Source organism: Carcharodon carcharias, chromosome 3, assembly GCF_017639515.1.
Source record: "Carcharodon carcharias isolate sCarCar2 chromosome 3, sCarCar2.pri, whole genome shotgun sequence".
Lineage (NCBI taxonomy): Eukaryota > Metazoa > Chordata > Chondrichthyes > Lamniformes > Lamnidae > Carcharodon > Carcharodon carcharias.
Genome location: NC_054469.1, coordinates 129,827,746 through 129,841,040, shown reverse-complemented (window position 1 = coordinate 129,841,040; position 13,295 = coordinate 129,827,746). Strand labels below are relative to the sequence as shown.

At 37.6% G+C, this 13,295-nt stretch overlaps 1 protein-coding gene across 5 annotated transcripts in view; it reads left to right on the top strand.

Moving 5' to 3' along the window:
- The window catches only part of snx13 (sorting nexin 13), a 172,880-nt gene extending 161,638 nt beyond the window's left edge, over positions 1-11,242 (top strand). For 4 of the 5 annotated variants that reach the window (XM_041184463.1, XM_041184462.1, XM_041184466.1 and 1 more), the window contains 6 exons: positions 163-312; positions 5,754-5,819; positions 7,069-7,214; positions 8,308-8,376; positions 8,459-8,571; positions 9,292-11,242. In XM_041184463.1, the coding sequence (XP_041040397.1) occupies positions 163-312; positions 5,754-5,819; positions 7,069-7,214; positions 8,308-8,376; positions 8,459-8,571; positions 9,292-9,539 (792 nt within the window). In that variant the 3' untranslated portion in view covers positions 9,540-11,242. The remainder of the gene's footprint in view (positions 1-162; positions 313-5,753; positions 5,820-7,068; positions 7,215-8,307; positions 8,377-8,458; positions 8,572-9,291) is intronic. The other variant, XM_041184464.1, reaches the window with a different exon arrangement.
- The last annotated feature ends 2,053 nt before the right edge of the window (positions 11,243-13,295 follow it).

Here is a 13,295-nt window from a genome sequence, read left to right as displayed (position 1 = left end):
GAATTACCTTCATAATGGAGATTTGTTAAAATTTTCTGAATGAAAAATGCTTTTCTGATCATCCAGAAATACAGTTCAATTTGCAGAAAACTTTTTTACGGAGTCATGGCGAATGTATTTTTTTGGTGAATGCTTGGTCTGCATCTTGTTTGTGTTTTGCAGATGGACACGCTTGTAAATCCCCTTCGTAACTCAATGAGAAATGTTTCAAATGTTGTGAAGTCAATTCCAGACAGTCTGGCAGAAGGAATGACAAAAGTATCAGACAATATGGATAAGTTGGGACATGAAATTAGGCATACATTTTCAAAGGTATTCCAAAAACATCAGTTTGATTTATATATAACCCTTTAATGTAGTGAAATATCCAAGTGCATTTCATACACAGCATTATCAAACAAAATTTTACACCGAGCTACATAAGGGGATAATATGGCAGATGAGGGTGGCTTTTAAGAAGTACCATAAAGAAAGAAAGAGAGGTGGAGAGGTTTAAAAGAACAAAGGAAATAGGAGTAGTAGAAGACCATATGGCCCCTTGAGCCTGTTCCATAATTCAGTGTGATCATGGCTGATCTCCTGCCTCAACTTCACTTGCTTGTCCACTCCCTATATCCCTTCATTCCCGGAGAGATCAATAATCTATCTGTCCCAACCTTGAGTAATATACTCATCAGTGAAGCATCCACAACTTCTGGGGTAGGGAATTCCAAACATTCACAACCCTCTGAGTAAAGAAATTTCTCCCCATCTCAGTTCCTTGTCCTGAGTCTGTTCCCTGTGTCCTGGATTCCTTGTCCTGGATTCCCCGTCCAGGAGAAACAACCTCTCAATGTCTACCTTTCAAGCCCCTTAAGAATCTTGCATGTTTCAATCATTCTTCTCATTCAATTCCAGCAAGTGTAAGCCCAATTTAACTCAGCCTCTCATCATAGCAGAACCCACTTATCCAAAGAACTGATCTAGAGAACCTTCACTTTACCACTTCCCAAGGCAAGTGTATCCTTCTGTAGATGTGGAGACCAAAAGTATGCACACTATTCTCAGTGTGGTCTCATCAATATCCTATACTTTTGTTGCAAGATTTTCTTATTCTTGTACTCTAGTGCCCTTCCAATAAAGGCCAACATGCAATTTGCCTTCCTAATTGCTTGCTGTACCTGCATGTTAACTTTTTGTGTTCCTTGTATGAATACACTGTTACGGGCAGGGGAGATATGTGGGATAATTTCCCCTTCTTCCCACTTCTCAACTGACTGCAATAAGATGCATTTCTGAGGAGTGATTTTAAACCCCCCATCCCCTGCCCCCCACTCCCTCCCAGTGCTGTGAGTTTTAAGAAACGGGCTTGCCGGTAATTGCCTATAAGTTTAAAATCAAAAAGAGATAAACATTAATTTATCACAACACCCGAAAAGTAAACAACAAACACTCACTCCTTAAACCACATAGACACCAACGTACAAGTAAAGATGTTTTCTAGAGATATTGGATGCACTTGGGTTACTAGAAGTGTGAAACAGAAACAATTCACTTCTTTACAGTCTGTAAGATGGTGTCTGATAACATTGCAGGCCTGAAGGATTCTCTCCTGGTTTCCTGAAGACAAGTGGAGGTTGGGAGTTTTGCTTTTTAGTCTAAATTGTGGTCGAGCCACTAATGAAGAAATGTAATCTTACAGATAAAACAAATGAGCCCTTTTTCACTGCTTGAAATGACTTCATGGCAAGGTTCTTCCTTTTGCTGGACTGGGATCACTTCCCTCAAGATATTCTTTTCTTCCATTAACTGACTTATGGCCATTCAAAACATGTCAATTACAAAGTGTCAGCTATAAGGCATTTTTCATCACAAACTGCCTCCATGTCATGTGACCATAGTGTCAGGGTTTTCCATTGTCCACACATCAACATTCCGGCCATGAACAGCCTCCAAATCCCTCCGTGCACCTCCAGCCTCCCAACAAGTTCCATGGGCATATGATGAGACTGTAACATCTCTGCAAAAAAAAAGAAAGAAAAGAAATTCCAAGATATTTCATTTTTCTATGATATAAGTAAAACAACTTTTTTTTTAAATGGGTAAAACAATGCAAACATTTATTCCCATGAACTCCCCAAGGTCATGATCGTTAATCTTTCCACAGCGCACTTGTAATACTTTGTTCATTTTAGACAAACTGAGGAATTTTTACGATAGAGCCCACAAATTATACACTAAATATGATCCTATATTTTAACATTCAGAATTAATATGAGGTAAACATGAGTTAAAAGGCAAACTGTGGTTATTACCAAATGGCAGATTCCAAAACCCACAAATTCAGCCACCCACCCACATGACAGTGATCATGGTGAGTCACAAAAATCCCTCAAACACTGTTTTCCTCAAAAGGGACCTCAGCTTCCCTTCTTTTGGAATCTTGCACGGATTTGATTCTTCCCAAAAGTCAACTGTTCACGACCCTTCTCAGACATGCTACCAGGTTCAGCCTTCTTGGTCTTTTTGGCTGCACTGAACCAACAGCTTCCCTTCACTGCTTCCCAGCTGAACTGGTCAAACACTGCCAATGAACTGTTGTTCACTGACCACTGTCTTCCCTGAGCTCCTAGCTTCCACTCCTGCACTGAGCTATTACTGAACACTATGGGCTCCATTGAGTTCCAGCGTCTCAGCAGCACCGAGCAATTACTGCTCTGAGCCCCAATCTCCCCATTTGTACCGAGCAACTTAGCTGTCCAGCAAAAGGAAGACGACGGCCAGAAGTCATCTCAAGCAGTGAAAAGGGGCTAATGCATTTTACCTGTGGGATTACATTTCTCCATTATAGAGGCTAAACCACAATTCAAACTGAAAAGCCAGAAACTTTCAACCTCCATTTGTCTTCAAGGAACCAGGAGAAATTCTTCAGGCCTGTAATATTATCAACTGCCATCTTAAGGACTGTAAAGAAGTGACCTGTTTCTGTTTTACCCTTCTAGTATCTAAGTGCATGTTATAGCTTTAGAAATCATCCTTTCTTGTGTGTGTTTTGGGAGTGGGTATTTGTTGCATTTACATTTTGGGTATTATGATAAATAAAGATTTATCCTTTATTGATTTTAAACTTACAAGAAAACAAGCTAGTTGGTGTCTTAAAAGTCACAGCACTGTGTGGGTGGTTAAAACACTCTACGGGAAGAAGAGAAAGTTATTCCACATCTCTCCTCTGTCCATGTCCGATTGGGGGCTCATCCAGGATCTCTTCCCATGGGATCACCTTTTCTTTGATTAACTAACTTGGCTGTTCAAAAAATGTCGGTTGTAAAGAGTTTTTCATCGCAAATTGTCTCCCTGCCATGTGATCATGGTGTTGGTACTTTCCATTGTTCACACATCAACATTCCAGCCACGAACAGCCTCCTAATCTCTCCCAACACCTACATCCTCCCTATAAGTTCCACGGGCATATGACATAACTAACAACACCCAAGTCTCTCAAAACATCAGTGTTTAAATGTTTGACTCCTTTTTTTAAAAAAATTCTGTTTTTCTTTTCTTACTACCAAAGTAAATAATCTCACACATCCACATTATACTGCATCTGCCACCCTGTTGCCCACTCACTTAAACTGTCTTTATCTTTTTGTAGCCTCTTGGTAGGAGGTCTTGTGGCACAATGGATAACATCCCTGCATCTGGTTCGTGTCCTATCCTAGGCCTTGCCAAGGAAGATGCATTCATAGCACAGCCAAGCAGGTTGATTATCAACCTGCAGATCCTTCCAATACATAATGATAGGCAGTAAGAGCAGGAAAGATTTCTGGTCAGCTATGTGATGAGAAAAATGTTGAAGCCTCTACCATCACCATCCTTGGCTCCAGACTACCATGTACATGTAAAAATACATGTTGCTACAGCAACTTGGACTCCCTGAGTGAACTGTATCATAGCCTTTCTGTGTCGTTCCCATAGCTTATATTTCCACGTAGCTTTGTATCACCAGCAAACTTGGATGCATTACTGTGTCTCTTTTTCTAAGTCATTAATATAGATTGTAAATAGCTGAGGTCCCAGCACTGCTCATTGCAGCACTTTACTAGTTACAGCCTGCCAAATTGAAAGTACCCCGTTTAACCCTACTCTCCACTTCCTATCCGTTAACCAGTCCTCCATTCCATGCTAATATATTATTCCCAACACCTCCATATCTTGCATATTATTAACTTTTCATGTGGCACCTTATTGAATGCCTTTTAGAAATACAAGAATGCTATATCTACTGGCTCCCCTTTATTTACCCTACTATTTACATAACTCAAAAAAACTCTTAATAAATTTGTCAAACACTGTTTCTCTTTTGTAAAACCTTATTGACTCTGATCATATTTTGACTTCCTAAGTGCATGGTTAAAACTTACTTAATACAGGCATAGATTCCAGCATTTTCCAGTAATTTTTGATGTCAGCCTAACCGGTCTATAGTTTGGAGACCTGGCAGGATAAGTGGAGGAGATTTGTGTAGGCCTATAGATCTATGCTTTCCACCTGCTATTAAAAATTACCACCAAACATCAAGCCATTGTTTCCAGGACACTCACTGACCTCATCTCTGGAGATGATCTCTCCATGGTTTCCTACTTCATTGTCCCCCATTCACGAACAGTTTGCTTCTTACCACCTCCTCAGGATCCACAAACAGGTCTGCTCTGGTAGACCTATTATTTCAGCCTGCTATTTAAAAATTTCCACAGATGTTGCCAGACCTGAGTATTTCCAGCATTTTCTGTTTTTTATTTCAGACTTTGCTTTTGGCCTGGAGTTCCCTGTTTCTGTCTCGTTTTCTTGAATAGTTACATGTGCTAACTTCCAGTCAGCTAGTACCATTCTACAATCTAAGGAACTTTGGAAAATCACAATAGATGCACCCATTATCTCTGCAGCTATCTCTTTTAGAACCCCAGTAGGTAGGCAGTCAGGTTCTGGGGATTTGTTGGATTTTAGTCCCTTAAGTTTCTCTGGTACTTTTTCTGATATCAATTTCTTTATTACCTTTGTCACACACATCGCCATCGCCCCCCTTGGTTAGCCTCCTTTTCTGGTATTTAATTTGTCTTCTACAGTGAAGACACATATTTGTTAAACTTCTTTGCCATTTCTTCATTCTGCATGATACTTTTTCCTGTCTCTAAGGAACCAATGTTTACTTTAGCCTTTCTCCTTTTTATACTTGTGAAAGCTCTTAGAATCCATTTTTATTTTCCTGCCTAATGTACTCGCTCTTTTTTCCCCATTTTATCAATGTTTTGATCACCCCTTGCTCGTTTCTAAAACTCTCCCAATCCCCAGGATGATTACTATTCTTTGCAACATTATAAGTCTCTTTCAATCTAATACTCGCCTTAAATTTCCTAGTAAGTTACAGATGGATCTTTCTCACTGAATTTTTTTTTAATGGAACATACTTTTGTTGAAAATTGTTTGGGAGGAAATTCCAGAGCTTAGCCCGTTAGTTGAAGGCACAGTTGACAAAGGTGGAACAATTTAAAATTGGGGAAGTGAGAAAGGTCAGAATTCAGAGTGCAGATATTTCGGATGGCAGATGGTTCTAAGGATAGAGGAGATTTCCTTCATCAAACCAGACATGATGGTGGAAAATTTTGTGAATTCAGATGTAAATTTTTTTTCCAATTTCATACTTGTTGAATATTTTTTCTCGAATTTTATTTGCTGTACTAACATTAATTAACATACCTATCTAATTTTTGGTGCAGGTTCCTCCATTAAAGCCAGAAGAGGATAGTGAACATATTCGTATTTCTGCCCAGCTGGATGATAATGTGCGTTACCATTTTTTAATGTTTAATAGTTTTGGAAATCAGGAGATGCTGGGTTTTTATTAACGCTGGCTGTTACTGTTTTTATTTTTATTTTTATTTTCAAAAGTATTGCTTGGTTTGCAATGATTGACTTCTTTTTAGTTTAGTGTAAGGCCTTAGGTGTCCAAGTACTGTTGTTAATGTAGCACTGGTACTGAATGACCCAAGTGCATTTGGGATCCATTGCATTCTGATAAAATTGCTTAATACTTTAAATCCACAATCTAGGGGCTATACTTTTATTTTCATTATTAAAATATAAGAATATTGTATTGAAGAATGTTTAAGTTCTCTTCTAATGACTTGCTGCAATCAGTAGTATCCTATGAAAAATATTATTAAGCATTAGAGGAATAATACTTTGAGAGCATAGCAAGTAACCTGTTTTAGCTGAATATGAATATTTAGAATTTGACACTATTACTCAAAATTAGAGAACGATCAAATTTCCACTTCAGCTTAGTGTTTAGAGACTGGGGACAGGATTTTCTCTCTCTTGAGGCTACCAAGTGCCAAGGCAGGCAGGTTAAAGGATCTATCTTGGCTCTCTGGGATCTTGTTCCAGTTATTTTGTTGAATATTAGGCCCTCTATCCTTCACCTCTCACCCCCCCAGCCCCTTCCCATGCCCCATCCATGCCAGCTTCATGCCAACCAATGACTCACATCCACCACCCTTTGCCTTTAAGCCTTCTATGCCAACCTACTTAGTATCCACCATAGGCAGACCTCGAGCCATGCTAAGATTAAATAAAATCTATTAGAGTTCACTATATAAAAAAAGTCCCATTCATGAAAGCCCATTCAATACATTTAAATCCACTGAAGTACTTATTCCCTTAGAAAAACAGACCTTTTTATTCGTAACCCAAAAGGCAGCTAATCATTTAATAACCTTTTTGAGCTGCCAATCAAGCGTGAACTTATAACTACTCCCCCCACCCACCCCATTGTGATAATGATAGGTTGTGGAAAGCAATTAAGCAGTAATATTGCTGTAATGAGAGCACTTAGGGTTCTGTTAACAGTTATTGAAACCAGCAAAAATGGGATCTGCTGGAAATGGGACCAGGACTTCTTGGTCCTGTCCACCAGTTTTAAAGCTCCATTGAGTCTCCAAGATTCTGCAAAAATCTGGCCTAGGGTTATTTTTTTAATGCCTATTAAGATTATATATGTAATTTTCAGTATTTGATTATTTCCTGAAACAGGTTGATGACAATATTCCTCTCAGAGTTATGCTGCTTCTCATGGATGAAGTATTTGACTTGAAAGAGAAAAATCACTGGTTAAGAAGAAACATCAAAAACTTGCTTCAGCAACTTATTCGAGCTACTTATGGAGACACAATCAACAGGTTTTTATTACTAAACTGTCCAAATTATTACAAAGCCTTTCACCATACAACATGCTATAATCTCAAACTTGCGTTTAATTTAGTGAGTTGCATGGTAGACACTGTAACACAAGTACACCAGCTGCATTTGCAGCAAGTTTGATCCATTCGGAGATGGGCTGTAGGATATGCCTGTCAGATAGGCAGAGATAACATTGTCTGTAGCATCCAGCAGAAAACCTGCTTGAGATTTTGAAAACTTCAAAATGGTGTTGATGTTTACAACTTATGGCTTTTGTGCATCTTCTGTCTTAACTAAAAGAAACTGTATCAGGTTTGTTATGATCTCAGTAGAGACTAGTAGTGCGTTTAGTTTTTTTTAATCCAAAAACCCAGGTATCTACTAAAAGTATGGAGCCACAAGGCTCACGATCCAAATTAAAAGAATTTAACTACACACAGATCCGAGAAGTTCCACTTACTTCAGCTAGGTTGTCCCTTCAAATCTCCTCCAACTGTCCCATGACTATAGGCTCCCTGTTCAACACCGACATCAATAGCGTCCTTGGGTTAGAGCTCGTTTGGTTCTAATGTTCTTTTACTCTGGAATCTTGCATCTAAAACTCCCCCTCTTTTTCTCTTCTCAGTTTGGCTGTCCCAGAGGTTCAACTCACTGTTGGTAGAGCCCTTCGGTTATCAAGGTTTCTGCACCCTTTTCACCAGCACACAGAATTTCAACTGAACTCTGCCTGAAAGAGATGTTCGCTATACTTAGCTTGTTCTAGAACTAAAAACTAAAGTCCTGCTTGAGACCAGAGCCACATCCACAATCTACTCCCTTATAATTAATATTTTGTTGATCCTTATTTTGTTGTTTATCTCCCTGGTCACATGATGGAAGCAAGGTGCTTTACCAGAAATAATAATCTAGAGAAAACTAGTTCCTGAAGGTACCATCACCCCTATGTAAAATGTAGGTTTTCCCCTAAAAGCACTTGGGCCATCACAGGATGACCATCATTTTGAGAAGAAGAGTTCAATAGATATGCTGAAATGTATTTTTGAGAATAACCATCAAGTTTTGTCCTCAATGTTGATACTTTTTCACTTCTAGGAAAATTGTGGACCATGTTGATTGGATGACTTCACCAGAGCAAGTTGCAGAAACAGTTAAACGATTCAGGTAATTTAAAAAAAAAGTTATACATGCTTCATAAATTTGTTTTGTTAACATTTTTAAAATGATTTGTAATTTTTGTCTGCAGAGATTCATTTTGGCCTAATGGTATCTTAGCAGAAACTGCCCCACGCAGGGAAAAGGCCATCAGAATGCGGTCAAGAGTGGCAGCTAAGACCAAGATGCTAGTAATTATGCCAGGTAGAAGACATTTGTTCCTAATTCTGAATACCTCTTCTATTTGTGTTATTGCTTGATTTAGTGTAGAATGGAATAGTTGATCAGCTTTTATCACAACAGAACCCTTTGATTCTTTTGAGAGTAAGTGTATAATAGTTACATCTCTAAAATATGCTTTATCCTCACACGGGCATTGTGATTCTTTTTTATTTGTTTTGATATCAGCTATGCTTATATTCTCTCTAAACGATGTTGCCAAATTTGGAACGTGGGGGCATATAAATCAAAAACTGGGGTGTGTCCATAAATTTATTTCAAATAGAGCAACAGAAAAAATAGTTTTCCATAATTCTGAGCTGAATTCAAATCCTATGATTAAAGGTACTAAATCAATCTGCAACACCATCCAGTCATCAACCTCCATTTCTTAATATGAACCACCATCAGGGTGGGTGATCATGGAGAATGGAAAATATATCCAGCATCTGATTACTGCAATGTGTAACATAAAACAGCTTCTGGATATTTAGTTTAAAAAAAAAATAGGGGCATGTTACCCAGCATTAACATTTCTTTCTTGATATGCACAGAATTATTTTTTCCCAAATTTCAGATTTATTTTAGTATGCAGTGGGTTGATGGAGTGGCAATGAATCTACATAAACACTAACCTAGATATTAAAATTTTATCCTCTTGTACTACTCCCTTTAGACTACCAGTAACAATGTTTTCTTTTCCAGATGAACTAAAACATATCATTGGTGCTGAAACCACACGTAAAGGCATTTTACGAGTCTTTGAGATGTTCCAGCATAACCAGTTAAACCGAAGATTGGTCTACGTGTTTCTTGAAGGCTTCCTAGAAACCCTTTTTCCGCAGCACAAATTTCGTGAGCTCTTCATCAAATTACATTCACGATCACAGCGAATGCAAAAATACAAGCAGAAGTCTCAGTCAGCTCAAATTGGTTCCTCTCAAAAGAGGTGACGCTTCCAGCCAAGAAAACTGTGCCCTTGAGGACAGGGGCTTGCGCACCTGCCCTAGATCAGTCTATGTTACGGCAGTTTCTCTGGGGTTATGAAACCCACACAGCTCCAGTTATGATGCCACCTTTGTTGTGCCAGCCTCCAGAGCCATGATTCAATGGCTTACTTCGGAAGACATTGTCTGCTGTTTTTGGTTTCTAATGCACTTTTCCTTCATAATATCCCTGTGTATCATAACTGGTTTATATTTATTATAATGTCTCCATAGTTCATCGAGGAAATGTGCATTAATTTGTAATAGAAGAGCTGCGGATGCATGGTCAAATTGCTGCATCTTGTAGCTGTCTCCTTGTATTTAGTGAGCATCAAAACCAATTGTACACCCACTGAATCATCTCTTAGGTAATGGGAGTAGCAGTATTGCTTAAGAATAGAGCAAAGCACAATTATAATGATTTTGCATTTGATCGAACTGATGTGTATCCAATTTGAAGAAGGAAAAGATGAATTCGGCACAAATCAGTGTGTACCTTTGAGAGAATGTGATGGCTGATGGGCATTGGTTTTAAAAGAGTACAAATTTGAAAGACCCTAAAGGGCCTAGATGAACATCCCTGTGGCAGGAATAGTATTTTGGGGATTTAGCTTATGTGGATGTGATCTGGTGTCACAAAAACTTGATCACTGGTCTCAGAAAACCACAAGATTGGGCTGTATTCCACCCACTGCCTGCGTTCCTCAAAACAGCTGAATAGAGCAAAGTTTTTTTTAGTTGCATCCATGTCTGTGCTTGGTCCATTAGTCAAGGAATTACTGAGCCGTGTATTTTCATACAACTGTAAAGCCTCCAGAGATGATTGTAAATTTTAATGTACAGAGATTTTAATGTACTTTAAAGTTGGGTGTGTCCAAGATAACAAGTGAGTGCTCTGATTGGGATTGATCAGATTAATGTTGCCACTCTAGCAAATGTAATTGAGATTAGCCTTAAATGTCCTGTTTAAAAATAGTTTTCTCGTTTTAATCTGACCAGACCTTTTCTAAATGATGGTTTTCACTCATGTACTGGTAAATATTACCACAGAAATAAGTGCCCATTTCTGCAGTTTATCAGATAAGCTATGATCTATAAAATGCACATTACCAAATCTTATTTCTGAGAAACACCTTCATGGAAACTAATTTTAACGGGCCCCATGCACATACTTTATACTGAGATTTTAATTTTGTGCAATATTTTCTTTAGCATATGTGCATTTAAATAAATTGTATAATGAAAAGTTTTAATGTTTTGAAATGTATGTTTAACAGTCGTCTTAACCCAACAACTTACATTCTGTTGTTGATGCGTTAGTTTATTTAAGGACTTGTTTTAAAAGTCTAGTTAGTCACTCCTTGTAAGACTCATGTCACGGATGAAATTTCCTCATCCGAGCACGGCTTGTAAACTACAGGGGGAACCTAAGAGCACATGGTAAATAGCTATTAATGAATTTGTGCATTTCATTGTACAGTGTCAACAGTGTGCCTAATTGTACTGTCAATTTTTCTTATTTCTGAAAGAACAAATGTCAATCAGAATGTCTTGGTGGTTTTTAATAGACTGAAGAGGAACTCTAAATTTTTGAGTTTGCATTATGCTATTAAAATGTTCAATAGAACAGATGACAAAAAGTATCACACTAAATAAAGTATTAATGGAAATATGATGTTTACTTGTGTTTTCGTACATGCCCAGCTCCCTTCCATCCATTTCAACTGTGTTCATGATTTCAGAATTATTTATATACGGTTGGGCATTGTGCTTTTATACCCTTTTCTGGACAAAAGGACTGATTCATTAGCCCAGAGAAGGTATTGAACATTGGAAAGAAGAGTCATGCAAGCACCTTTTTGGCACTGTGAAGTTCATATTAATTTTTCCATATTTAGATTTGAGCGGATTCCTGCAGTGGGGGCATGTTTGTTTCAGAGAATGAGAAAGACACTAAGGTAATCTTTTGAGTCAGCTGGTGAATGTGACTTTATACATGTGATTTGCAATAAATGGTAATTTCATTAATTTTGACGTGATCAAAAGTTTTTGCCTCATCAATAATATTTTGTTTTGGCTCTTAGTGGTGATATATCATTTTGTTTGAAGTTTCTATATAGCAATTGAACTTTTCTCCCCGCCCGCCCCTACCACCCTCCCAATTCTGTAATTACTTATGAGCAGGTTGCAAAGAAGTTGCCCCTAATGTTTCATACTTATGAGAATTTGAGACAGACCTACTATCTGCTATATCTATTTGGATGTGTGTTATCTGTAAATTACCACAAAAATAATTGCATATCTTAAATCTGCTTTCTGTTGTCCCTGTTACAGAATCCTGTGCTGTTTTAATGTTTCCCTATTAATGGATAAGAATAAGCTGAGGAAAAGCTACGTAACTCCGTTGGCAAAAATTATTGCTATCTCTTTCAGTTGCCATTGATACGAAACCTGGAAATTGATGCACATTTAATATGACTGAAGAAAAACTGAATTATTTAGCAAGCAGACATAAATCATATCTGCAATAGTGTTTTCAAGTATTTGGATTTGGGGATTTTTTTTATATAATAATGTACTTGTTTTTTATTTTCCAAAGAACTTTTGAATTTAGTATTTTTCTTCTAGTTTGGCCAAGTTTGCTAATGTTGGCTGTCTTTAACATTTAAAGTTTATACTTTCATTAAAAGAGGGGACTCAAGTGTTTACTGTGAATATTTTGAGTGTAATTGCTGTAATACCATTAGCGGAATGGTTACTGCAGCATATGCAATGGACATGGTTCACAGGATATCTTAATCAATGTAATTTATGCAAATTTGCATATTTTTGGGGTGAGGGAGAGGCATAGGTGAAATAAAAACAGGATATGTTAGAAAAGCGTATCATTCTGGCAGTGTCTGTGGAGAGTAAAACTGTTTCACATCAATGACCTTTCATCAACTGGGTGGAACCTGTTAAACACTGTGTCGTAAGAGTGCAAGCATCATTAACATCTTAACGTGCATGATGTTACTGTAATTGAAAGGAATTTAGTGAAACAGAACTTGATTAATAAAGTGTGGTTCCTATGACCACTATAAAGTTGGTGGTTTAAAATGTTTACTATAATAGTGCATTATTTAGCAATGTTGGAATATTACGATGTAATATGAATATTCTTATTCAATGCTGAAACCAAGTCAGAAATTGGAAAGATATTTCATTCAGATTAGGTTAAAATTTATCAAAAGAAAGAGGTCTCTTTGATTTTCCTGCATTACATTTCATTCCTAAACTGGGCAGCAAATACAGAACACCTCATTAAAGAATTATTATAAATACGAGTGCACGGAGTTACCAGGAAAGGAAAGATTTGCATGTTGATGCCCTTTTGAAAATGCTAGGACCATTGGAAGCTCTATCACTAAAGAAAAAAAGAGCATGGATCAGCTGCGCAAAATAAGTTAATATTTCCTGATGGTAACACCAAAACAGTTCAAACATGAAGATTTGTATTTGATGAGTAATTGTTGATCTGATTGTGTATATGCATAACTGATCTCTTCAAAGCATCATAGTAAAGGGCATTTGAAGCACCAACATAAAGTGCCAGTAACTTCAAAATGCTATTGGGCTTAATTAGCTAATTTGCAGAACAAATGTTTTTTCCTGAATAAAGTTGAATATGCTCCAGTTTGGTTGATTTTGTTTTCAGCTATGAATTGGATCTTATCCATGGTA